Source organism: Egretta garzetta, unplaced genomic scaffold (assembly GCF_000687185.1).
Source record: "Egretta garzetta isolate BGI_Z169 unplaced genomic scaffold, ASM68718v1 scaffold220, whole genome shotgun sequence".
Taxonomy (NCBI): domain Eukaryota; kingdom Metazoa; phylum Chordata; class Aves; order Pelecaniformes; family Ardeidae; genus Egretta; species Egretta garzetta.
In genome coordinates this window covers 2,319,094-2,345,031 of record NW_009258414.1, presented here as the reverse complement: position 1 = coordinate 2,345,031, position 25,938 = coordinate 2,319,094, and the positions used below count along the sequence as shown (strand labels likewise).

The window sequence follows — 25,938 nt, the reverse complement described above, 5'->3', positions numbered from 1 at the left end:
TCGGCACCTCTGCACCCCGAAACACAGCATCCTGGCTGCGGCCACCTTGCGGGCTGCTTCTGCCCGGGGGTACGGTGGGAGCCGGTGGGTCAGACCGCTGCGGGTATGGGGGAAGCGGAGAGCGAAGCAGGATTTGAAACCAAAATTTAAAAACTATACATTAAATGAGCTGTTTCTATAACTAGGCTCCCTCAAGTCCTATTATCTCATACTGAAGTTACACAGGATCAAAACCCTAATTTTGTAGGTTATAGGCCAAGTCCTAATCGCTTAAAGTTTGCAAGCAAAAGTCTTCCTAGAAACAGGAATTTCTTTTCACGATGATGATGCCATTCTTATTTTTAAAAAATAACCCTGTGATTCTGGGGCGGAGTTCGCCCAGCTTCAGGGAGGTCTGATACACAGGCGAACCCCTTGACACCCCCTGCAAGTGCAGCCTCCACCGGGGGGACCTGAGGGCTGAGCTGCTCCCAAATTTCCCCCAAGGGCTGAGCAGCTCCATCACCCCACGGCGCCCAGCTCCGAGGCTGGAGGGGTGGAAGAGTTTCATTTCTGGCTGCGCTGGGGATCCTCCTGCTGCTCCCCACTGCCCTGCGGGGGTGATACCCCAGGACACCCGGCTGCAGCGAGCCCCAGGGCCGTCGTGAGATGTGCCAGCCCCGGGTGGCACGGCCATCAGGGTGTCCCTGGGGCCACCCACCCGGCACCTCCTTCCACACCCAGCCTCAGCATGGGGCATCTGCACCCATCGGCATGGGGGGGTATGGATCCACCTGCACCCACAGCCCCAAACTTTCTCGCTGGCTGATTTGGTGTGAAACATCGGTGGAAGACGCGGCCTGTGCCTCAAAGCCCCAAAGAGCTGGAGATTTTCATTACTTTGAAAAGCCCTTTTGCGTCTCCACGGAAACCAAGCAGACCACCTACCATCCGATGCTTTGCAAAAGCACGCGAGGGGGGAGCTCTGAAATACATATAAATTGGTAAACCTTCAAACATTACCTTTTAAATAAAGATGTCCCTGTTGAAGCCACTGACTTTGATTCCAGGCGACATCAAAGAATTTTAAGTTAAGAAAGCACTACAAATCTACAATTCATTTGTGCGCGCACAGATGAGCGCGAGCGGCAGGCAGACAACACAGGAAAAGTACAATTAGATTAATTAAAGTGCTGGATTTGAGGAGATTCGCTCACCACAGATAGAAGAGCTACAACATCTTCAGAAAGGCAAAGGATGAAAATGATGCCACAGTACGTTACAGAAAATATTTTGTGTTCTTAGATGTCTGCACAGCGTTCCCGGCACAAGCAACAAGACAAAAGGCAGAAAGCGAGGGGAAACGCTGTCCTACACGGAGCCGCTGCTCGTAACGCGCAGGCAACCCGTGTTACAACGCATTTATCTTCCCCGCAGTGAACCAGACCGTAATGCAGCAGCCACACGACATGTTTCCGCGGCTGACACTTCTCTAAAGGATGGGCAGGTCTCGGGGAATCGGCAGCCGCCGCGTTTCCCAAACAATACAGCCTGGGAGCCAGCCCTGCTGCGGCAGGCGGGAGCGCCGCTTGCCTTTAGCTTAGGTGTGAACGAGGGAAGATGAATAGATTTGGGGGGGGTTTGAGGATGCCTGCAGACTCTCCGGCGAGGAGCGGCGTGGTGCAGGCAAGCCATCTCCCTCGCAGTCGCATTAGCGTCGTTAAACATCACGAGCCACGCAGACAAATATACCTGCCCTTCGCTAGCTGAACCCGAGCTGCTTAAACAACAGGCTCGCAGCACCCTTACTCCTCATATTTTTAAGATGTAAACAAATGGGATCTCAGCCAGGCAGATAATTGGATTTTTTTTTATGCTGCTCAGATCAGATCTCAACAGTTCAGGGCCGGCTCCTGCTCTCCGTTACACCCCTGCTACCGCGATGGCTGAGCCCCCGGGTACAACCCCACCGGGCAGGGGTTTTTTTTACCTCCCGCGCCCGCATCCAGCCCTACGCGGCGGCCTCCCGATGGGCATCGATCGTGCTGAGCCTTTGCCCTGCCTCGGAAATCGCCGGGGAGGCAGAGGCAAGCCCAGCCACCCGCCCCGCGGGAGGATGCTCACCTCTCATTTAATACAGCCCAGTGGGGTTCAACCGGATAACCCTGGCGTTAACCTCCCAGAGACATTTCTTTGCCACTTGCCAAGCTCTGAGGCAGCATTTTATCCAAAGGGTTAAATTCCCCCAAGAGTAATTGCCAGGCTGCAACTGAACTGATGATTTCCTTTTTACCCAGGGAAGAAAAAAACCTCGCAAAGTGCTGTTTTGCCTCAGTATTAAAGCTAAAACAGTGAGCGTGTCTCCAAGCCAATTACCTGCCCCCAAAAGAGATTTTTTTTTTTTTTTTTTTTTTTCCCTTTTCCCCTGCCTCACATGGCAGGGAGATCTCACCATCCAAATCTATCATTTTATTCCCGTGCATTCAAATAGAATAAACTCTATGAATTTGAAAGTTGTCAGGGTAACAGCGCTCCACCTAACTCACTGCAACTTCCCGGTGCGAAGGAGCCAAAGAGAAGAAGAAAAAGACTTGCCTTTATTGCAAACCCAGAGCAATAGGACTTAATAGGAAATAAATACTGTTTTTAAAATCAAATGATTACTCTTGAAACGTTTTGCATATTAAAAAAAGCAAGTAGTATATAAAGCAGTAAGGGAGAACATTAAATAATCAGGATTTGGCGGAGCAAACCCAAATGCTTTCAAGTGAGCCTACGTACCTTTTTATTAAATGAGCTCTGCTGTTCACGTAGTTGGAATCAAAGGAGTAGTTTTCAGTCTGGAGGGAGGAAAAGAAAAGGGAGATGGTTACAAGTCTGATTGCTCCACGACTGGGAACAGCCAGGTTTGCAGGTCCAGGCAAAAGCCACCAGCAAACCCCACAGGAGGGATTGGCACGGGACAGACCCCAGTGAGCAGGACGGAGCTGGGCATGGAAAACTCCGGTCCCCACAGGTCTTTCCACCAGCTTTCACCAAAAAAAAGAGGCTGGCTGGTGACCACAGAACAATTTGCAGAGAAGAAACAATGTGACTACGCTCTGTTACAAAACTAATTGCTTTTAATTCCCTGATGGACTCCGTTCTCTGTGTGTCAATTTGACTGAAAGTTCAAAAGGTATTTTTCTTATTAGTGTATAATTAACATGTTAAAATATTTATTGCATAGATATGTAAATGCCAGCAAGGTAATCCCCTGCCAGATAATTTAATGCGGGCACTTTTCTTTGTTTTACAGCATTTCATTTGCAGAGACAGTGGGCTCTGTTATTAATAAAAAAGCAAACAATGGGTGACATGCTTAAAAGTTGGAGGGGAGTGAAAGCAGGGGGGGACGTCATTGGATTTGTCATCGGCAAGCACTGACTCGCTCCGCACTTGAAACACCGTCTTTTAACCTCAGATTACATAGCCCCGGATTTCTGGTGCTCCCAGCAGGTAAGGAACCAAAAAAGGCAGCCAGAAGGTGGGGAACAGAGCAGGGTGTTACCACCCAGGAGGCCACGGTGGGAGCTGTGGGGTGGGATGTGGTAGGTGCTGCACGGCGGGAGATGCACAGTGGTATGTGGTGGGAGCTGCATGGTGGGATGTAGTGGGTGCTGCATGGTGGGATGTGGTGGGAGCTGTATGGTGGGACGTGGTGGGAGCTGCGTGGTGGGACGTGGTGGGAGGTGGTGCATGGTGAGTCACAGGGGAAGCCATGTGGTGGGACATAGTGGCATCTGCCTGGCCTGGCCAGGATCCTTCCTGGGCTTCGGGTACCCTGGAGGATGCAGATCTCTTTGCATAAGTCAGGTACCCCAGGCCATCTCTCCATCCAAAGCCCCCCCTCCCAGAGGTGCAGAGAACCCAGCTGGGCTCCCACCAGCATCACCCCTGGCCCGGGGGATGCTCCTTGCCCCCAGCAGGCACGCTGGGCACCAGAATGGGCTGGCTCTGCTCTGCCCTGCTTCCTCTGGGCTGAGAGCAGCATCTCCCCAGGACAGGAGCGGGGACAGCCTCCTGCCCCAGCAGCCCTGTCCTGCCTCCTCTGCCCCACGGCTCCTCCTCGCTCCGGCCTCGCAGCCGCGCTCCTTCCCAAAGAGCCGCTCTGGGATACTATGGCCTGTTTTTATGGCAATTATGAACATGGTAAAAATAAATGCATGCATCTTTAATGTCTCAATAAATAAAGGAAAGCAGAGTCTGCTGCTAACGTAATCATAACGGCAGGATGCAGGGAGCGGGGCCGCTGCAGCAGAGCCGAATGTGAAATCCAATCGTACCCCGGCAGAGGTTACACTGCTCTGCCAAGATAATAAAGCAAAGGCAGCGTTGGTTAAGTGTGACCTTTTCTGAAATACAGCACAATATCTAATTTACCAAACAGGAGCCTCCCAGAGAGAAACATGCAAGGAGCTGCGAGCCAGGGGAGTCGGCCTAGCACTCAGCACAGCTCAGTTATTACTTTCACATAGTAATTACTGCTGGAGAGTCACGCAGGAGATTTACTGCACAAACTACTGGTCCCTGCAGTTCCTGCATCCTCGGTCCTGCAGGACGACTTTGATGCTTCAAGCTCGGGAGCAAACAGACACACCTATTTTTAAAATACGCGACGCCCAAGATTTTAAACACCGCAGAAAATGCCTGATCCTGTGTGTATCCATCAATCCATCCCAGGGGGAGGGATGCCACCCCACGGCGCGTGTCCCCCCCAGCAGCCCGGTGGGGCAGGCAGGAGGTCCCAGCCCTGCAAACAGACTCAGAGGGCAGCTGAGCCGTGGAGGGCAGGAGGGATGGGAGCCAGTTTCGGAGCAATCCCTGCTCAGCAGGGAGCCCCCTCCATCACCCTGCGCTGGCGGGTGTGGGAACAGCTCCAGCAAGCCCGGAGCCTCAGCTGGCTCCGTTCCCAGCGGCAGCGTGAGACCCCCCACACCCACCACTGCCGCCGTCAGCTTCATCCATGTGTGCACGCATCTCAGCCCTGGGAAAACTGGGAGAGGAGAGGGTGGATGGGAGGACCCAGAGAGCAAATTTCAATATCGACACATACATCACCGAGCTTTAAAATGCTGAGAGCACTGACGCGGCACGGCCCAGGCTTCAGGGGCTGAGGGATACCCAGGGTCATCCATGGGGAACGCTCAACCAGTGTCACCAAAACCCCACCACAGGCTGAAGAAACGCCGCGCATGTTGCCATCACGTCTCCTGCCACAGCCTAGATACAGACCTCAAGCTAAATCCCCCTCTGACCAACATCCCTTGGAGCTTTGCTGTTGATTTAGGACCCCAAAAAACCAAAAAGACCAAATCCCGGCCCAACTGAAATCATTCACCGAGGAGCAAATCCCCCATGATTTAAGCTCGATGGACTGGAGTAATGTGCAGACTCCCTGGCTCACATGTCCACGCTGCTCGGGATGCTCTGCACCACGTTGCTAATGAAGACGCAACCCCCAAGTCCACAGGCAAGCGAGCGGGTTCCCGTGGGGCCGGTAACAGCATCCGTTCCCAGGCTTCGAATCCTCCACGCCACCGAAAGCAGCACGAATAATGCTAATTAATTCCAGATTTTGGACAAGACAAGGAGTGACATGGCCAGAAGGATGGGAAACTTGCTTCTCTGGGCTGAGGGTTTGCACCCTGGGCGAGAGCTGCCTGCCCGCCCCGCGCCGGCACGCTCCCGCCGGGGCACGAGGCAGCCCAGCAGTTTACGAGGCCTCTCCTCAGCCGTGGGATTATCCATCAAGGTTATCTCCATGCAGGCTAGGGGATCAAAACAGAAAAATAAAAAAGAAATGAGATTTTTCATGGAGAAGGGCTGCTTTATAGCTTGCATTATTCAATTGAAGTTCGCTTGATTTAATTCTAGTTCATCCTGCGAAGTGCAATCACTTACAAACAGAGGCAAAATGATGGGGAAGGAGAGCATCTCCGACGTGTCAACATTTTAATTGGGAAAGGATCCACTCCCTCTCTTAATGAGGCCCAAAGAACAAAGTCGAAGCACAAAAAAAGTGGGAAAAGGTAAGGCTGGCTGGCGCCGATGAGAGTGTGCTCTCCATAAAGTGCATCATCGAGAGGCCAGCCCTTATCTTCTTCGTTATTTTGGCAAAAGCAAGCAAGCCATTACTTTCTCACTGATCAGCATCGCTCCTGCAGAAATCAAAGGGAAGCCCAGGCTCGAGCCCAGCCTCTCCTTTCCACATCCAGAGCCAGGTACACCAAGGACCTCCCGAACAGCGCTGCCAATTCTTATCTCCTGCTCATCGTAACATGAATAAAGGCTGCTCAGGCTTGCCAGGATCAGCCCCTCAGCCTCTGTGCTAAGAATAAGCAATACATTCCAGACATCAGGAAGCGCTGAAAAACACCTAGCATAAAGTCTGCAGCCTCAGCCGGCATTTCTCTTAGAGAAGAGAAGCCCTGCTATCCTCCGGGCTCAGGATTTGCTTTCCAGATGCAGGCCTGTTGGTGTCAATGCCATCAAAGAGAGAGCCCTGGCTCGGCACGCAGCGTACCAGTGCCTAATTCGAAAAATGCTTTTAACTGCTGCCTTAGCAACACAAATAGAAATATAACAACAGACACGCTCAGAATCGAGCAATCAGCAGGGAAATTTTAAACTTTTTTTTTTTTTTTCCCTCCCCCAGCAGTTGCTTTCAGTTGAGGACTGCCAATTCCATTAAATTAAAAAAAAAAAGATGTACAAATGTCAGTAGAACCCTTCTTGACCTGGACGTCGGGGGGGGGTGACTTCCCCATCAGCAAAAGGTCCGTTAGCAACAGGGCACTGCGCTAACGACTGCTCACTCTCTGCCTTAGAAACAGAAACAAACCCTGGAGGATGCAAAGGCGGTTTAAGGGGAATTAATGCAAGTGCCAGCAGAAAGGTCAGCGGGCTGCAGCAACTCCGGGCACGACCACCGCTGTGGACTGATGGAGAAATAGGGGATGCTGGCTGGGGTCAGTCCCCAGGGCCAGGGGGACGTGGTCCTGTGCCATGCCAGGAGGCTCGGATCAGCGCAGCCGGGTCCCTGCCTGCCTCGGGGCAGACGCCCAGGATCGGGCTCTTCCTCACTCTTCCCTCTTTTCAGCTATTTCAAATGTGGTTGTTTTTTTTTCCCCAGACCAAACTCCATGGAAGTGAAAATCCAGCTTTCCCTGCTGCATCTGGATCCAGGCTCTTGAAGGAGGGTTTGGCTCCTCGGTCCGCACATCAGCCCCCCAGCAAAGTCCGCGGTTGTTCAAAGCTGGGCCTATCTCTCCGAACCCGAAGTGACAGGTATCCGTCCCTCCGCCAGCCTCCGCCTCAGAAGACGACTCTAAAGCATCTCAGCTCGGGGTTTTTTTGCCCTTCTTCTCACTTCAGGGTGAAAACACTTCTATCTTCCTACAAATTATTGTAAACCTGCTGCAACCTCCTGCCAAAGCATGTAGGGACCCTTCACAAAATCAGGTTCATAAAAATGACACATTTAGCGCCACTTTTTCAGGGTTATCCCTTGAGCCTTTTTTTTCCCCTCTGTGTGCCTTGTTAATAAAGCTTGCATGTCACCCTTTATTATTAAAAAACAAAGCGGACCTTTCTCCAAGGCTGCAACGTGCATCCCTCCTTTTGGGTTTCCGAACATCCTCCCTAAAGACGCAACAGATCCTCATTCTCTTCATCAACTTTTTTACCACACTCCTGACCATCCCTCCGTGCTCCAGGCATCATCGGGGACCACAGAAATGGCAAATCATTCCCCGAAATCCACTGGGCCTCCCCAGTGGGAAGGACAGGGCTTGTAAGAGCGCTGCTCCTGGTCCTCCGGTACCCTCGGTCCTGTTCCCCATGGGCCACTCGATCACAGGCTCCAGCATCTGCAATAAAACTGTTGCTCCCTGTTAGGAGATCTCGCCAGCACTTAATTCCTACTGTTTGAACTATATTGCGGGTGACATAGAATTCATGCGAATGAAATAAAAACACTTCAGCTGCACTCGGGAAACGGGGAAGATTTCAAAGTAGGGACCAGGTCAAATGAAGTCAGGATCAGCAACGAGGGAAAGTCATTACCATTTAGCAAGCTGCTTATTTACCCCATGGGAAATAAATAAGCAGTCTGAGACTCCTTCCCGCCGGGAGCAGGCGTGGTACAAAACCCCACCGAACACCAAAATCTCGTCCCACGGACCATCCGGATGCCCCCGTGCCCAGCAAGGTGGCCAGTCTCTCTCCGCACACTGGCAGGAGACTCGTCAGGTCCAGCTCCAGGCTGGGACTGGATCTCAAGGGACGTCAGGAGAGATCTTCCCCCGTTGCGTGTGATGCCACGGAATTAGCCCCTGTGCTATTGGCTGCTGACGAGGACGCCACTGCCTCGGAGCGTGGGTCAGAGTTGGCTGGAGACCAGCCTGGACGGGCACGGTGGTGCCTGACCTGCCCAAAGAGCTCTGCTCCTCCTTCAGAGAATCAGAGAATTGTTTAGGTTGGAAAAGACCTTTAAGACCATCAAGTCCAACCGTTAACCTAACCCTGCCATCCCACCACTAAACCATGTCCCGTGCTTGCCACCGGCTCCGCTGCAGCACTGACGGCATCTGCAACATCTGCAAACACGGGTGAAGGTCCTGAGCACCACAGCCACCACCCAGGAAGATGTAACAGAAGACAACCCCATATTTCCCAGTCCCTCGCTCTCCAGCACCTCCCAGCTGGTGGGTATCAGAGACATGAGAGCAGCACCAGCCCAAGGCTTTGGGTTAAACCCTTGCTGCAGACTCTACCCAAATAGCTCCTGGTGTTTCCACCTTGGGGGAAAGTCAGTAAACACTGATGGACACGGTAGGGTGAGCGATGCCCGCGTCACCCCGAGGAGCCCACCACCCTCTCTTCCAAGGGAGTCAAGCTGTGCTGTGGCTCGGAGACCCCCGTGGGGTCAGGGCCTTTGGAAAGGACCTGCCTGGCCACCGGTCCCCGTCAGCGGCTCCAGCCCGCTCCGTGGGCACAGGAGCACAAGCTGGGGCAGAGGGATGCACATCGGGGCAGAGGGATGCACATCTGCTGTGTCAACAGCCCCAGGCAAGACGGAAGGAAAACGTGAGCAATTCGGCTGTTATTAAGGAGGATCTAAGGGCCAGCCACCTGGAGGAGTTCAATAAAGGTTAAAAGGATCTGACCTCCGGCATCTCCCTCTGCAGCCATCTCCCCGTACCCCAGCTCGCTGCTAAAGCCTATAATACAGGAGATTGCAAACTGTAAACGAGCAACGTAGAGTCTCTGAAAAAGTAAGTGCATTTAGCATCTGATATTGATGTTTTATAATTAGATGTAATACAGCAGATCATTTTCCTGCCCTTGATCAATGAAACCAGGGTTGGTTTTGGGGTTGAGCTTTTTTGCAGACGCTCTGATTGCTGCCTAAACCAAATGGAGCGGTGCCTCGCTCGGTTCAGTTACGAGCAGAGACAAGGAAATGCAAACACAGCATCCATTTAGATTTACTATTGCCGAAATATAAACAGAATATTTATTTCTGACCTTTTAAGCACTAATTCCAAATTTAATGAGGCACAATGAACATTCCTCAGAGCCAGACTCCATGGCTGCTTAACACCACCGACCCTCTAATTATTACTGCAGCTTAAATAAAGGGCATTCGGTTCTGATGGACATTATTAAACACCGAAGGAACTGAGTCCACCCTCCATTTTCTCTCGATGAAATAAAAGCATTGCAGAGAAATCACTGGGAGAGTTCATCCTTTAGCATCATCCCGCTCATCAGAATGAGCAGGAGCATCAAACCAGATTGCATTTTGGCGGGGGCATGCCCACTAATCCACGCTGAACTCCCGTCCCCTCCCCAAATAAATACAGGCTTTGTCATTTTTTTTTTGTCAGCAAGTGGATGGGAGGCAGGAGGAAAGGAGCTTCTGTGACGTGATTTCGAAAAAGGGTATAGGATTAGAAACCCAGATTGAATCCCGAGAGCGGCAACACACAATGAAGCCATAATTACACTCCTGAAAGCCACAAATAGTGTCACCCGCTTGAATTTGTCAACATACCATAAGTCTACAGTATGGATATGAAGAGCAAAAATGCAATCATAAAGAACCTGCCGTACATTCAGATGGCATCTACAACCCAAAAGCTCTTCGGTGGCCGTGGCACAGGGGTCCCTCCCGCAGCAGCACCAGGACGGGCACCCGCTTGGCACCAGCCCCCCCAGATGGATTGAAAAGCAAAATACTGACCCAAAAGGGTGACGTGCTTCTAGGGGAGAGCATACAGATGCCTTCCCTGGACCATGAGCAGGCAGGAGGCTGGTGATGCCCCAGGAGCTGGGACAGGAGGGATTTTGGGGCAGGGGGACAATGTCTCCCTCCCGTGTGCCCCCCAAAGGGCATGGGGCTGAGCTCACCAGCCCCCCCGGGGCACAGCCTTCTGCTCAGGGGTGCTGCCTTAATACACCGAGGAAAATTCCTTGTGGGATAGCCAATAAACCTAATAAAAGGGTTTTTTCCCCCATCACCTATGTCTGGGACTTTCAGATGTGTAACGGATCCACGCACGCAGCATCCAGCGTGGACTACCCCCCTCCCTCAGCAGCGCGAGAAACAATCTGGATCTAATCAGCAGCCCCGGGGTAATGGGGCATGACTTACAGGTTTGTTAAAAAACCTTTCAGAACTGTCCTTTCCCTGCCTCCTGCCATTAGGAATGAAAACAAATATAACAGAGGAACCTTTTTTTAAACGTTCCCATCGCTAGGGCTAAATAAAACTCCTTGTCATTCACCTTCTGGAGCGGTAGGTCAGACCGATGCGTTTTGTAGGGAACAGGAGAAATCACAGATTTGTCACTGAAAAAAAAAAAAAAAAAAAAAAAGAAAAACCAAAAATCATTGCAGATGAGTTAAAAATAGCGAAGGCGTGAGATGCCACCGCCACCAGCATGGCAGATCGGGTTGACGGGACACCCGGGCAGGATGAGTGCACGGGGACCTCAGCCCTGCCCCGCGCCTCAGTGCAAGCCCCATTTCTTCTGATTTTGGACAAGCAGCGAGCGCTTCCCATATCTCCTACGCACCTCACAGGCATTTTCGTCCTACGGCTTCACCAGAGGCCTGATCTGGTCCCACGTGTGCCCCCAGCATGGGGCAGGGTGCATCCACACCCAGCTCCGGAGCAAAACCTCCACAGCCGCGGCTCCCGCCTGGCTTCAGCTAAAATCCCCCAGCAATGGCGGAGAACAAAACCGCGTGCTCACGGCGTTATCTTTTACATTGTTTATCCGGAATTGCACAGGAGGGCTTGCAATCAGGATAGCCTCAGCCAGCCCCCGCTCTAAGCCTCAAGGGGATTTTGCTCACAATGAAATTATTTATTAAAAACCAGGTTTCCCCTATTTAAATTTTTTTCCCCACTTGGGCAGGAAAGCACAGCTCTCCAGCCCCACAAAATTACCCTGCAAACCTGAGCAGGACCGGCCTTCCTCCCTGCTGCCATCGCTGTCCTCAGCACCACACGCAGAGCCCGGGCTGGGGAGCGGGATGCGAAGGCTGGATTGGCTCGGCTCAGAACCCGCTGTCCCCAAAAGTGCCCCACCAGCTCCAGCGTCCTTGGGGACACACCAGCATCCTCCGAAAAGCCCTTCCTCCCCTCTGAGCCGTGCTGCCCGTGCAGGGGCACTGGGAAACTGAGGAATTTAGCCCAACAGAAGCCTGTTTTCTCCCCAGATAAGCTGTAGGGAAGTAAAGGATAGCAAAACGCTCGCCAGGTTGGGAGATCTCTGCTCCGGTGCTACCTGGGTGCCCCTCTCCATCCCCACGCTGCCCGCTCCGCCAGCCCGACAGCCACCCCACATTATTAACAGCCTGGTAAACACAGCCCCTTGGTTATTACAAAGATGCCAAAACCTTACTACTTCTTGTTCCTTCCGGTTAATGTACCATAGCCGAGGATGAATTGCTATTACAAGGAACTAAAAATAAAAATGTTTCAGAGGCCGTAATTGGCTTGTCTTGTTGGGCTTTTTAAGGAGCCAAAGTACCAGTTCCAGGCTATTAGCCCTAAGGTTGTAGGAGAATGGTGTAAAATATTTCTTCATTAAAACCCTACCTTCTCCATAGAGGTGGTTTTCTTTAGGGGTTTTTTTCCCCCCTTTCCTTTTTTTTTTCTTTTTTTTTAATTCTTTTCTTTTTAAAAGATGTGTGTTATCAAATAAGCTTTAGTTAAAAGAGGGCTTCGAAAGCCCAGAGGTGATATAAATAGACAGGGCTCGGTGCAGCTGGAGAACCAGCCAGAGCCTTCGCTCATCTATTCAGGTCATTTTTCTACAAAACTTACGTAATATTCCTCAGCCACATCTGTGATCTTGGGCCACATTTCAGAATCAGCATCAAATCTTGCAGTCCTGGGGGAGATGGTGCTCTGTGCCGGCAAGCACCCAGCCCACCAGCGTGGGACGGGGCTGCAAACCCCCTGCGGGGCAGCCGGGGGTGCCCAGGGTGCTCCCTGGCATGGGGACTGTGGGTTGGGGTTTTTTTTTTTTCTTTTGAGGATCTTTGGTGCTACTTGCTTATTAAGAGCTTTGGTTACCACCATTACTCAATACCGGCAACAACCATGACAAAACCGAGACTATTTATTCAGCAACACCCTTCTTTTGAAAGAAGCAGATGCTCTGCTGAGCAAGGCACCAGCCATCCTGATGAGGATGGTGATGATGCACCAGCAAAACCACAGTAATTTATGCTGAAGACTTTAAAATTGGCTTTAAGTCCTGCCGCTTGCAGGACCGACGGGAGCACCTTGGGGCTGCCCTCGCCACCCGCACGGAGCCGGGCACGGCAGAGATCTCTCCATCTCGGCACAGCATTAAAATAAATAATATAAATAATGATGATGACCAATCTCTAGACAACACTGCACAGCAGGGAAGCTCAGCAGAATCATTACAACAGGGCCTTTTACTCCCTGCTTTTGCGCAAGGAGAAGGATGACGCGTTGCTTTGCGAAACGACGACCCATCGGCTATTTACTACTTTGATTTTGCGATTTGAAGGCTGCTGCTAGAAGACGACTATTTCCGTTAGGTACAATTGCTATTTTTTGATAGCGTCTAGGCAATACCTTGTTAAAAAGGGCAAAACAACAGTTATTAATTACCCTAATTAACCCAATTCATAAGACACATTTGTGTGGCTGTCATGACAACTGCTTTGACTAACTTGCCAAGAATAGCTTAGCTGTCCATTCAAATAAATCCCTGATAATTACTAGTCTAGTTTACTGGGCTTCTGTGATAATAATAATTAGTGCTACTGTACAAAAGGTCGCGCTAAACAGTTTATGAATGATGCATTTTGCATGGCGATTGCATGAGTCACGTTTGCAGCATTCAGCAAACGGCCCCAGCCACATTTCCAACATGGCAAGACGCGATTAGATGGGAGCCGGTGGCCGCTCCGCCTGCGGAGAAGTCATTCTCCCTCATCTGAGAGGGAGAAGTCATTGAGGCCCGAGGAGAAATGACAGAAGAGAAGTTGGGTGAAGCCGGGATGGCCACCGACTTGCCTCCTCAACAGCCGGGGCGTCCATCCATCCCTCTGTCCATCTGTCCAGCCACAGCAAGCCAGGAGATGGTACTCTACTCCTAATGAAGGCACTGGTAGACACCAAAAAGCCTGACCTGTCACATGTTGGTATCTCACCTCGCCGCCTCATTTCCCTCCCCTTCAGTGACAGGTAACCACAGTTCACCTCTCTGGTTTTGACACACTTCCCCATTATTAGGTTTCAGGATCAACGTCAAAGGGGTTGAGGGCAACACGAGCCGGGGGGGTGGGCAGCTCCAGCCCTCTCCATCTCCATCTCTGCAGGAAGAAACTCTCCTTTCGGGTCTCCCCACAACCAGTTGCAGGTCCAGCGCATCCCAGGGGTGCTGGCTGTCCTGCGGGCAGCAGGCATCGCTCAGCCCAGTGTCGCTGCTCCTGAGGCTGCTGCGGGCACGAGAAGAAAGGGCTCCCTGCCCCGGCGCCTTCCTGCGCTCCTGACGGGGCCACGCTTTCATGCACCTTCACAACAGGAAATCCCGGCCCGTCAAACGCCTTTTGTCCTTTGCTGAGGTTTGTAGGTGAAAACTGATCCATGGGATTCCCTCCGGCTGCTCCTATCCAGAGGCACAGGGGGATGGGACCGCAATGCCCCAACGCTGCAAAATCCTGCAAAAGCCCGGGGCAGAGGGGGCAGCGGGGCAGGGACAGACGCAGCACGCTCACATTTAATAGAGGACAGCTGTGAGCTCCATGGAAATCTATGAAATCACCCCATTTAGAATAAATTCTGATTAAATACCACATATGGTCCTTATTGTCCATCCCTTGTTACCTATCACAAGAGGCATCTGCGTGTAAACAGGGTCTTAATCTGCAAATATTTGTCTGCTACAGCACTCTCCTCCCTCACCCCCACCTGAACTTGCAATTATTCTTATTGATTGACTTTAAGAGAGCACCACGCACATGCCTCGAGCTGCCACTCGCCGAGCAAACAAGGGAGCAACGCCGGGCTCGGCTGTAATCATTACCGGGGCGAGCAATTGCCCTGTCACACATGGCAGGTTATGGCTTCAGACTGGAGGCAGCAAGGCCAGATTAACGCTTAAAACGTCGTTACAGTGTGAAAAGCGAGGATGTAGAAATGACACCTCCTTTCTCAACAAATCTGTTCCCAGAGCATCTCCCAGCTCTGCGGAGATTTCAGCTTGTTAAGCCTGAAGAGCCAGCATAGCCCTTGGAGGGGGGATACGGGCTCGCATCCTCTTTGCATGCCAAAATAAGCTCTGATGAGGACGTCTTCCATCTGGGGGAAGATGGGTTGAGGTCCCGAGGAGGATTTCAGCGCTGGAGCCTGAGCCCGGGCTGGCCTGAGCATCACCCATAGCCCTGGCCAAAAGCGCGTGCTAGAAGTTGAGGTGCTCTTATCAGACCAGCAAGGAGAAATTAGGGAAACCTGATGCCGAGCAGAACCTTCCCCAGTTTTCCCAAGTGAAGTTTGCAGCTCAGTTCAATATGTTAGTGCCTAATGAAGGTTTCCCCCATATTCTGCAGGGTATAATCATTCTCCTCCTAATGAGCATGTGTTAATGGCATGTTAATGCAGACAACAACTAAGCGCAGAGAACAAGAGATGAACATATTCCAAAATTCATCTTTTTTTTTTTTTTTTTTTTCCCCCGAACAAAGAAATCCATCGTGCGGCTGAGCAAGCCCCAGCCCGGCAGGAGCTTGTGGCTCCCACAGTGATGCTGCCGGCTCCAGTCCATGGGCTCACCATGGGATGCGGAGCCCGTATGGGACCACGGCTTTGGTCTCTCACTAACCCAACCCCTGCAATTAATTGATGTACAGGGAAGGACCTCAGCCCAAGCGCGGCATTTTCCCCCAGACAGGGGACATGGCTGCCGTTGGGGTTGAGCAAGAAAGCAGAGGAATGGCTTGCAAACATCTGGAAAAGCGTTTCACCGGGCAGACAGGTTCGGATGCTGTTTCTAAGCCAACAGCCGTGTGGATTTGATTACTAAATGTCACTGAGGCTGGGTCCCTGCCAGAGCATCCAGATGTGAATCTGAATATGAAAAGTCCAGGAGGGAGCGGGTGACGGGAGTCGCAGGGGCGGGGACCAAGCACCCACCCCGCTGCCGGTGTCCCAGCCCATCTGGTTTTGCACAGCCAAGTTTACTTAAGCTCACAGGCACGGAAAAGAAGATGTATAAACCGGGTGCTTTCCTGTTTTTTCATCTTCATTTGTGAAGACAGCTCCCAAAACCCTGACGGCTCCCCCAAAAGTGGCATCGCTCTGCCCCGCGGCTGTGCCGCCCGCTGCCAGGCGCTGCAGGGAGGTGCGGAAGCCCGATTCCCTCACCATCCGACTGCCGCGCGCTCCCACCAGCACATACATTTAGATTTCCAGATCGATAATCGATGCTAGAATCAATAACAGGGAATTTAGCTACATTATAAAAACAGTAAAATCAGCCAATACTGAGAAATTACTATCGAGTCCTGTGTTTTCTGTACTCACTTAGTCTAATAATGGTGAATGATATTTTCCAAGTACATTATTCAGCAATAAAACCGCCAAATTATTTGATCTCTTTCTAACCTTTATGATTCTAAGCACTCTTTTTGACCCAGATTGAATGAGGCAACATCTGCAGAGCCTTTCACAAAATTGTACTCGGCGTGCACTATTGTAGGTCCGCTGCCAAAGATAAATGTTATTATTTTAAAGCCATCATCCTCCTAATAGATGAGCAAACGCACTGCATTAGCATAGCCTGCAGAGCTCGAGCACGGGTGAAAAATGCCAGAGGGTTTTCACTTAATGGAATTTTACATACCTGACTTAGGATGGGTTAATGCAATCCACCAACATGGGAATTTTAAAACCTGCCCTGTGGCATACACCTGCCATTACAAAAGACGGTGTAATCCAACAAGCTCCCGATCCCCGGGAGAACCGTGAAGGATTCACGTCCAGATCCACGGTGGCCAGCAGGGCATCGAGACGAGGACCTCATCCACACGGCTCCGACGCACACAGACCGACGCTATTTACCACCGACCGGCACCACGCTTCGGCTGTGAGGAGGAGGAGCGGCTGGGGTTACCTGCGGCCCGCTGAAGCTTTCCATCAGGGGTGGATGAAGCGCCACGCCTGCCATGCACAGCTGCCCGCGAGCAGTCGCCGCGCTCAAGCCTCCGCCAGCCTAACGAGAACTCACCGTAATGCCGTGTTAAACAGGGAGCCGTGTCGAGGCTAAGTACTAATCACTTGTCCGGCTGACATAAGCCATTACTTCCTTCCAAATTCAGACTAGGAATGAGAGGGAGACACCGAAGCAACGATGCTGCGGTCTCTTCTCCAGCAAACGCGCCAACGAGTGCCAGGGGCAAGCTCTGCCCCAACGGGAACAGCGAAACTGGGAGCTGTCACCATCCTCAGCACCCCTTTGCTGAGCCCTTGGGCGATGCTCTCCTGGGGACGGTGGGGACCAGGACCCCAGGGGACCCCAGGGGACCACCCATCCCGCAGCCCTGCGAGGGCAGCGCTGCCGGCAGAGCACCCCACCCATCGCCAATTCAGAGCACGTTCTAATTTAATTTATAATTACACTTATAAGTACACAGCTTACAACTATTTATGCTACAAATAAGACCATCCTGTATTTTAATTAAGAGAAAATGATTGGAACTCAACTATAGCCTCTACTGGGAACAATATCTAATCATTTATTGAAGCGAGGCGATGCCCAGCCCCGTTGGGCAGCCCGGCAGGAAAGAGGGAGCAGGCAGGGCTGGGGGTCCCCCCCATCCGAGCCCTCGCACAAGAGCGGGAACCGCTATCAGAGGGGGCAAGAGGGGTGATAGGGGAGGTCTGCCAGGAGGGACAGAGGGGTCGTGGCTGGAGAGCTGGCAGGCAGAGCCCGACGGGGGATGAAGGGCGGTCAGGGCTCTGCTGATGGGAATTTGGGCAAGACCCAAGCAGGGCACCTTTGGTGAGGGCAGGAGCCTGGGGACCTGGCAGGGCACCTAGCTGAGGAGCTCCTCTGGCCCAAAGCCCTCAGGAGGGACTTGAGGAGATGGCAGCTGGAAAATGCGGCTCTTCCAGGGAGCCGAGCAGATGTGCGTGAGGCTATTGAAAGGCGACGAGCACTTGGCCTTAACGCCGCCTTTGCATGCAGCATGTGCTTTATGCAAAGTAAATGACGGGGAGAAACCACAGAGTTCAAATCGCTCAATACAACAGGAGCTAATTTGCAAACTACTACAAGAAGGGCCATAAGTAGCACGCAAGACCACCCTTTTGATGGAACTTAAAAAAACCCTTAACTATAAATCTTTCCTAATTTAAGGGAAAATTCTTATCTGCCATGTAAATATAGTTGTGGGAGGTTTTTTTATAGACCCAACAAGTAAGAGATGCATCAGAAATTCAAATTTACTGAAAGGAAAACAAGAGGAGCCTCTCTACTTTCAGTAAAAGTCAACTATAAAACCCAAACCAATTGCATAAACCCAAATTTTATACATATAGCTATATGACATATTTTATACTCATTTGCATGATTAGGTGCAATATATAATAATTCCATACACACTTCTTATATTCTTATAAATATATCGTGTATATCAGGTAGCGTATAGTACGTAACAGATGATGGATTATCTGTAACACACAGTGTGTAATGTGTAACAACATGATGATAGTATCATTATCTGTAGGTCTTCCCATCAGAGCAGAGGGGTTTTACTGTAAAATACAGCTTGGCTACTGCCACCACACACCACAAACTGGCCCTAACTCCTCCATGGACCCTTGCAGCAAAACCCCCGTTGGTCCCACCCAGCCGGGGCCCCACTGCGGGCTGGAAAACCCTCGGAAAACCCAAAGAAGTGCCAGGACGGGGTCGCAGCCCCATATCGCCGCTACAAAAGCCAAAGCGTGTTGAACTACAGGCTCGCCCAAGACACAGCGCAGCGAGCGTGGCCACCACCGAGGGACGTGGTTAAATGCAAGTGGGAGCTGGCGGATTTATCTCTGTTGCAAGGTATTCAAATGAATTTTTTCCAAATGGAGAGCTTGCAGCGATTACATTAAGAGATGTATAATTTGGTTAGGCCGACCTCAGAATGGAATAAAAAGCTGCTGATTTGCATTATGTCGGCCTCCGATGCTCGGAGAGGTCAGGGAGCGTGCAGCGATACACAAACCACTTTGGGAGTAGTTCAGCCGAGGGATTTGCTGGGACGTGCGGTTTTGGGGCACACCTGGGGTGAATAGGGAGAGCAGGCAGGGAGGTTTGGGGTTCCCACCCCCCCGGGAGGCGCAGCGTGCCCGCTGGCTGCCCTGCAGGGAGGGGTGAGCTTTCCCGAGGGAGGGCACGGCCAGCAGCTACCTAAAGCCGAGAGCATCGCTCCTCCTCACCGGCGGGCTCCCGGGGAACCCAGCCGGGGATGCGCAGGCAGGGAAGCGCAGCGGCCAGAGTGGGAGCCCTGACCTGTGCTCACCCACGGCGGTGCGGATCGCAGGCACAAAAAAGTGCTGAGTTACAGTGACCTCCCAAGGAGAAAACAAGACTGGCAGCGCTCGCTGCGAAGGCAGCCTGCCGACGCGGCGAACAGCATCACTGATAACGCTTTAATTATTATCTCTGCTGAAAAGAAGCCTCACTTCAACAACCCGGCATGTCTCAGCGCCGCAAACTTTCTCTGGGTTGGAAATTATCTCCTCTTTTTTTTTTTTTTTTTCCCCTTGCTCTATACACAGTATTACTCAGAGGCAAGCCAAATCCCTTCCAATTATGTATCATGACGTTTCCCCAGCGTTACACTAAAGCAAGGCCCTTCACTTCTAAATGGCATGGTTTATAACAAATTGTCTGTTATACCAGACAGAAACTGATTTCCTCAAACCCAGCATATTAAAGTGAGTACATTCATTCTGGTTGTAACACACAAAATGTGATTATAACAGACACTTTGGGGGCTTTTTAAGGCGAGCGGAGAAGAGGAGGATAAGCTGGAGGGGAAGAAAGAATTGACAAGTAGAGAAATGACAGAGAAAGAGGAACAGCCACACTGATTTCATTTCTTACAAAACAAAAATCTTTGTGTGTTGCAGAAATGTGCTTTAGTTAACACCGCCAGATAGCCAGAGCAAAAACTGCCGGTGCCGCCTGAAACGAAAATTGCTCTATTGTGCTTAGAAAACCATTTCCTACAGTGAGGAGAATGCTTTCCAGGTAGTAAAAAGCATATCTGAAACCAACAGGGCCTTATCCTGCAACTGTTGCTCGCTCAAATAATCCCCACTGCCACGAGGAGCCCAACCGAAATCAGTGCGAGTGAGGATTACGCGGGAGTGTATCAAGGTTGGGGGATTAGACCGGGATTATCACTAAAACCAGTAATTCCCCATCTTACTGATGGTGGCCACCAGCTCAGGAGGCAGTGGATCACTACGGCCACGACCCCCCCCGGCGCCAGGGCCGGACCCGGGTCTGGGAGCTGTCGGGCGTGCGGGTCCACGGAGGACTCGAGCCCGGCTGGATCAGTGGTGGCTCCACCTTGACCTTCTCCAGCAGGACCAACCAAAGCAGCACCAGAGCAAAGCCGTGCCTGATCCACACCCTGCTCACAGCGTAACAGCAGCGATGCTGCTTCCCCTCCCTGCTGCTGCCACGACAGAGCCATCCCCGACCCCCAGAGAGAGTCCTGAACCCCCATAATGGGTTTCTCCCCATCATTTACTTTGCATAAAGCACACGTTATGCATGCAAAGGCATCGTTAAGGCCAAGTGCTCCTCGCCTCTCAATAGCCTCACGCACATCTGCTCGGCTTCCTGGAAGAGCTGTATTTTCCAGCTAATTCCATGCTAATTCCATTTTTGGACATCCAACCTCTCAAAGAAGGCTCGCCCGCTCCCGTTTCACACCTCCTCGCCTCTCCCACGCTGGGTCCTGCTGGGGAGCAGCCACCACTGCAGCCGGGGGTCCCTGGGGACGCTCCCCGTCCCAGGGCAGCACACGATGCTTCGGCACCGTTCCACAAAGTGGCGCAGATTTGGGATGCAAAACTGTCTCTGAAACACAGATGCAGCCATTACCCGCACATTGTTTTCTTTTAAAACCATGAAGTCAAAATCCAGGCGTGTTAAGTGTTACCCAAGGGTGGCTGCTCTACATGCAAGCCGTGTCCCGGGGATCCTAAAAGGCGCGGCATTCAGACCCGTTTCCACGCCACCCCAATGCAACGTGCATTTTTAACAAGGAAGCTGCCTACTGGCTCCTATTAATTTTGATTTTTAATCTCCTGGTACAACTTCCAGTAATATACATGCAAAACCTGACAACAAGCCCTTTTGGTTTCAAAGCTGACTTCTCCTTTTTTTTTGAAGAAAAGAAAAAAAAGCCCTCGGCAGCAGCAAAGCCTCTGACCGGCAATGCCCTTACAGCTCCAACATGTCCCACTCTCCCTTCTGCAAAACAAGTTGAAATACTAACGGGGGCCAAGCCTCCCGCTGTCAGCCACGATCACCAGAGCCGCTTGCAAACGCCTTTTGCCATCACTGCCTACAGCCACGAGGATGCTAAAAGGCCGTTGGCAGGGGTCCCCGAGTGGGACCCCCAGCACCCAAGGGACCACCGAACCCCAGCGGGGCCAGGAATCCCCCCTGGGACATCCCCGGCTGCTTCCCAATGCTCTCTTGGCTCCCAATGCTCTCTTGGCAGCTGTGCCCTGGCACCAGCAGAGCTGGCAGCCGAGCCTGGCCCCCACCCGAAGGGAAAAGCTTTTCAAGGGTCATCTCAAACTTTTTTTGCATCCTCAGAGCAGGGTTGCAGTCCCTACAGACGCCGCCGTTTAATCCTTTCTGGATCAGCGGGGAGAGGCGGGGAGCACCAGCAAACCCAGTTACCGCCGGCACGGCACGGCACAGCCCGGCCAGCCCCCAGACCTGCCACCACACGGAGTGCTGCCACGGTGCAGAGGAAACGGCTCCTGAAGCTCCACAAACAACCCATCCTTGGGGACTTTTCTTTCAAGGTTCCTGACTGCTAAAGTAAACGAGCCTCACATTAAAGAGCAGCTACACTGCAAAGCCACCGCTGCTAGGACAGCGCGCGGCTGCCGAGGCAATCGCTTACGCCCAGACGCAACCGTCGTATGCTAAGCGACACCGCCAGCGATGCCTTTACCTCCATATTTTATCTTTTATCAACCGACGCTTTGCCTTCCCATTAGAAAAAGTCACTCCCAGGTGAAGCAGCAGCGATATCTCCCCGACGCTGACACCTCGTAAAGGCTCCCCGGGGGAAACGCCGGCGGCCTTGTCGCTGGAGGAGCTTCAAACCAGCCCAGACACAGTCCCGCTGGATGCACCGTGCGGGGAACGCTTTGGCTCTGGAAACTCCAGACTCGGGCAGGAATTTGATTTAGTAAATCATCGTCACCTGGAGGTGTACCAATAGCACACTTCATAAGCGTTATCGTCACACCAGTAGCAACCTGCTAAGGCAGCGATGGGCTACGGTGGGTCCAAGGCTGCGATGCTCCTCCATAGAAGCATCTTTTAGGGAGTCTCTGTGTCACCCTGAGCACCGGGACAGGGCTGTCACTCTGGTCACTGCTGACCTTCCTCACCCTCAGGGTTTTTAAGAGCCAGTTGAACCCACACCGCCAGCGGGATAACTTCCCTTGCAACAGCTGGAAGCATTACACAGAGGCTCTCTGCCAAAAAAATGAAAAGTTCCCACCCTAAACCAAACTTGCAGGAAGCTTCCAGTTGGGATTTCTCCTCCCCATGCCCTGGCCCTGCCCTTTTGTCCAAAAGCATCCCCAGGGAGCGAGCAGACCCTTTCCAGGACATGCTGCTCTCCCCGAGAGCACCCACCCGAGAGCTGCTGGTCCCTTGGCAGGACCGGAGCCATCAGCTGCCCTCCTGTGTGCCCGTGGGGCTGCTAGAGGGCATGTTTTAAGCAGACTCTCCATGGCACCCGTTACAAAAGCCCAATTTATCTCTGCAGGCGAGGTACCAGCTCTTCACCGTGCATCCCACCTGCAGGAGTGTTGGGAAATGGGGCGAGCTGGAGGCAACAAGCACCCCGGCTCCCTCACAAGAGGGTGCACAGGCAGTGGGGGTCTTTGGGGAGCCCATCCTGCTGGACCCTGGGCTGACTGCTGTGGTGGGGAGGAGCGCGGGCAGCACTGCCTTCTGCCTGCAGCTGCCTGTTCACTTTATCAGCTGAGCTATGATGTTCCCCATGGTCCTTCTCTCCTCCCCGGCACCGCAGACCTCCCGCTGCTGGCATGCACTTCTGGCTCATGCTGACGTGTGATGGATTTTATGACTGAATTTTGTCTGGGGCGGTGATTCACAGGCTGACAGGGTGCTCCACCACTTGGTGCCCTTAGCAAGGCAGCAGCCAGCAATGCACCCAAGCCCCCGCTCCATATGACACGGCTCCAGGAAGGCAGGAACTCTTCAGGGATCGCTGCCCCCAGCATCCCAACAGCTTTGGTCACCTTGGGATGCATTCACCAGGCAGCCAGGCACCCACAGCCCCAGCCGGTGCTCTGCAAAGAGCACAGGCAAAGCTGGGGGTGGATGGAGATCCCCTGATACACGAAGGGTGGTGTTTCCCACCCCTGGCCTGCCTGGGCACAGCACAAGGAGCAGGCAGCTTTGGTAACAGCTCTTCTGCCTTACTTGGCCAGAGACAGGCTTATCCCAAACTGCTCCCATCCAGACTCGGATGCAAAGTCCCTGCCTCTCCTAGTCGGGGCATTTGGGAGCACCAGAGCCCGCTCAGCTCCATGGCTGGAAACATGCAAGTGCAATGTATGAGCGCTTATATCCAGGTCATTCCCATTCAGTTATTGCTAAAAAAACTCTTATTACAGATTTTAAACCGACACCAGAAGTTAAATTGAGCTTTAGTTCTCAGGACCGGCTCTTGGTTGCCCCCGCCATACCCTCCCAACGGCAGGTGGGCCCCCGGCCCCAGGCGGCTGCAGGGGGCTGTGCTGGTGCACCCGTGCAGAAGCACCCCAGCGGGTAACCCCAAAAAGGCTCTGCCCTCCGGCGAGGAGCCTGCGGGTGGGAGAGGCTGGAAGCGCAGGCTGGGCAGAAAGCGGCTGAGAGCCCGCGATCCCACACGGAGATCCCAGCAACCTCCTCCTGACCCTCTGCCCCTCTGCTTTGAGCGACCAGCGTTTGGGCTGGGAGCACCCCAAAACTGCGCCGACACCGGCACGTGACCTCTCGGGAGCTGGTTCCGCAGCCTTAGCGGAGGTTAAAGACCGGGGTCCAACGCGTGTTTTGCCAGTGCGAATGCCGCAGGGTCAGGCCCGCCGGCACCAGCCCCCTCCGACAGCCCCGCAGGCTCTCGCAGGGGGCCAGGCTCTGCTCTCCGGAGCACAAGGGTAAATCTGAAGCAGCTCCGCTCCCTTCAGCAGCATCATTTTGCATTTACACCAGCACACTGAACGCAAAACAGAGCACGCCATAAATATTTTAGCTGTTTTTTCAGCTTTGTTATCCTGTTCAAAGCAGGAAACATGACAAACCTTTGATTGTTTTGCTTAATACCAAACAATAATTCAAAGAGAGACAAACAAGCAACATTAAATGATGCCTGTGATGTACAGGAAAGCCGATGAATTAGAAGAACCTGATGAGGATGGGGTGGATTGGAGCAGCCCCTTTCCCTGCCTTCAGCAGGTACCGCGCATCCCTCCCACGCCAGCCGGTGCCTGCACGGCGAGGGGACAGCACGGGGACAGGCGTACGGGCGGTCACACCGGGGCGTCCCCAGCACAACCCCCTGCCTCCAGAGCAACAGCCCCCAACACCGCTTTCAACAACCTTGTAAAAAACTCCTGTGAAGGCAGCGAGTGCCTCTTCCCTTGAGCATCACCACACTCAAAATCCACTTGCAAAGCAGCCACCTCCCCCCTCCCAGTGGCACGGGGGCAGCCTGGCCAGGCAGGCCACGCCAGCGTCCCTGCCTGGGCACTTCTGGGGGTCTCTGCAGTGTCAGGGGGTGAAGCATGCAGCGCTTACACCGCCAGACCCGCCCGCCGCCACCCTCTAACCGAGGCCGCAGGGGCCCTGGCTGCCCGCCCGCACTCACCTCCGGCAGCGGCATCCCGTTGATGATGAGGTCGGGCTGCTGGGGGCTCTGCCCCGTGAAGGTGTGATGGTAAATGTGGTTGGAGCCGGCGTTCCTGTTGTTCTGGCTCTCCACGTTGAGGAAGGTGCTTTCGGAGCGGCGGCAGCCCAGCGGCAGGGTCTGCTGGTGGTAGTCGAAGTAGTTGAGGGATGAAGTGAGAGAGGAGCAGCTCACAACGTTCATTTTATCCGTCTCTTCCACGTCCCGCGGTACCAGGCGGATATCGTTCTTGCTGATTTTCTTCTTTTTGCTGGATTTCTTCTGATGCCCATAGGAGTATTCTGCGATTCTGGGGGACAGAAGGAAAATTTACTAGCTGAGAGCATCCCGAACCCTGCCCCGCTAAATACACATGCAGAAACCCGGAGGGCTTGGCCCCCATCTCTCTGTAGGCTTCTTAGTCATGCACATGACGTCATGTTTTGGGTCTGGTGGCATGACACGGTCTTTAGCTTATTTTCATATGTATAATGCTTTCAGGTCAAATATGAAAAATAACGGGAAGGGAGAATGCCTCTGTTTTTCTCTAGTGTTTATAATTGCTGATATTTAGTTACTAGGAGTAAAGTCCAGCCTGCAGAAGAGAAAAATGGAGATGTTAAAATCCATGAACTGAAAAGGGTACCTGCATTCATTTCCATGCATAATAAGGATTCTAAAAGTGATTTAATTTGGTCCCCGTAATGAAAATTCAAAATGAATAGCAAGTTTTTTTCCCAGTTCATTTTCCACAGCAGTAAATAAGGCAGACCCAGAAGCAGTCCTAGCTGGCAAGCTCTATTCTCTCCCCCTCCAAAGGCTGTTTGTTTATTAATGCTTTATCCAAACTGCTGCTATTTTGACTATCTCCTGATAATACCTGATAACTTGAAATCTTTTCTCCAACCACATCCTATTCCTCCCTCACCCCCCAACACACACACCCCTTTCTGCTGGGAAACGCTTTCGTCTTCTAGAAACCGGAGAACAACAACTGTGTTTTGCAAAGAGAAATGATCCTTTTTGACCTTTTTTTTTTTTTTTTTTTTTTAACTGCAAGCTTGTTTTTCTCTGCTTTTCCTTCCCTCTTTGCTTCCCACCTGCCAAAAGAATCAACTGATGAACTGCCTTGAATGCCTTCTGCAAAACACCGGAGGAAAAAAGTTATTGTAAAACACCACCCGAGCAAATAATGACAAATATGAC

The 25,938-nt window shown here is 52.3% G+C and overlaps 1 protein-coding gene across 1 annotated transcript in view; it reads right to left on the bottom strand.

Annotated features, from left to right (window-relative positions):
* PCDH19 (protocadherin 19) overlaps positions 1-25,938 on the bottom strand; it is a gene marked incomplete at its 5' end in the record, with an annotated part of 55,642 nt that overhangs the window by 25,634 nt on the left and 4,070 nt on the right. Inside the window, 3 exons of the mRNA XM_009642998.1 lie at positions 16-97; positions 2,761-2,819; positions 24,715-25,042. Coding sequence (XP_009641293.1) covers positions 16-97; positions 2,761-2,819; positions 24,715-25,042 — 469 coding nt within the window. The remainder of the gene's footprint in view (positions 1-15; positions 98-2,760; positions 2,820-24,714; positions 25,043-25,938) is intronic.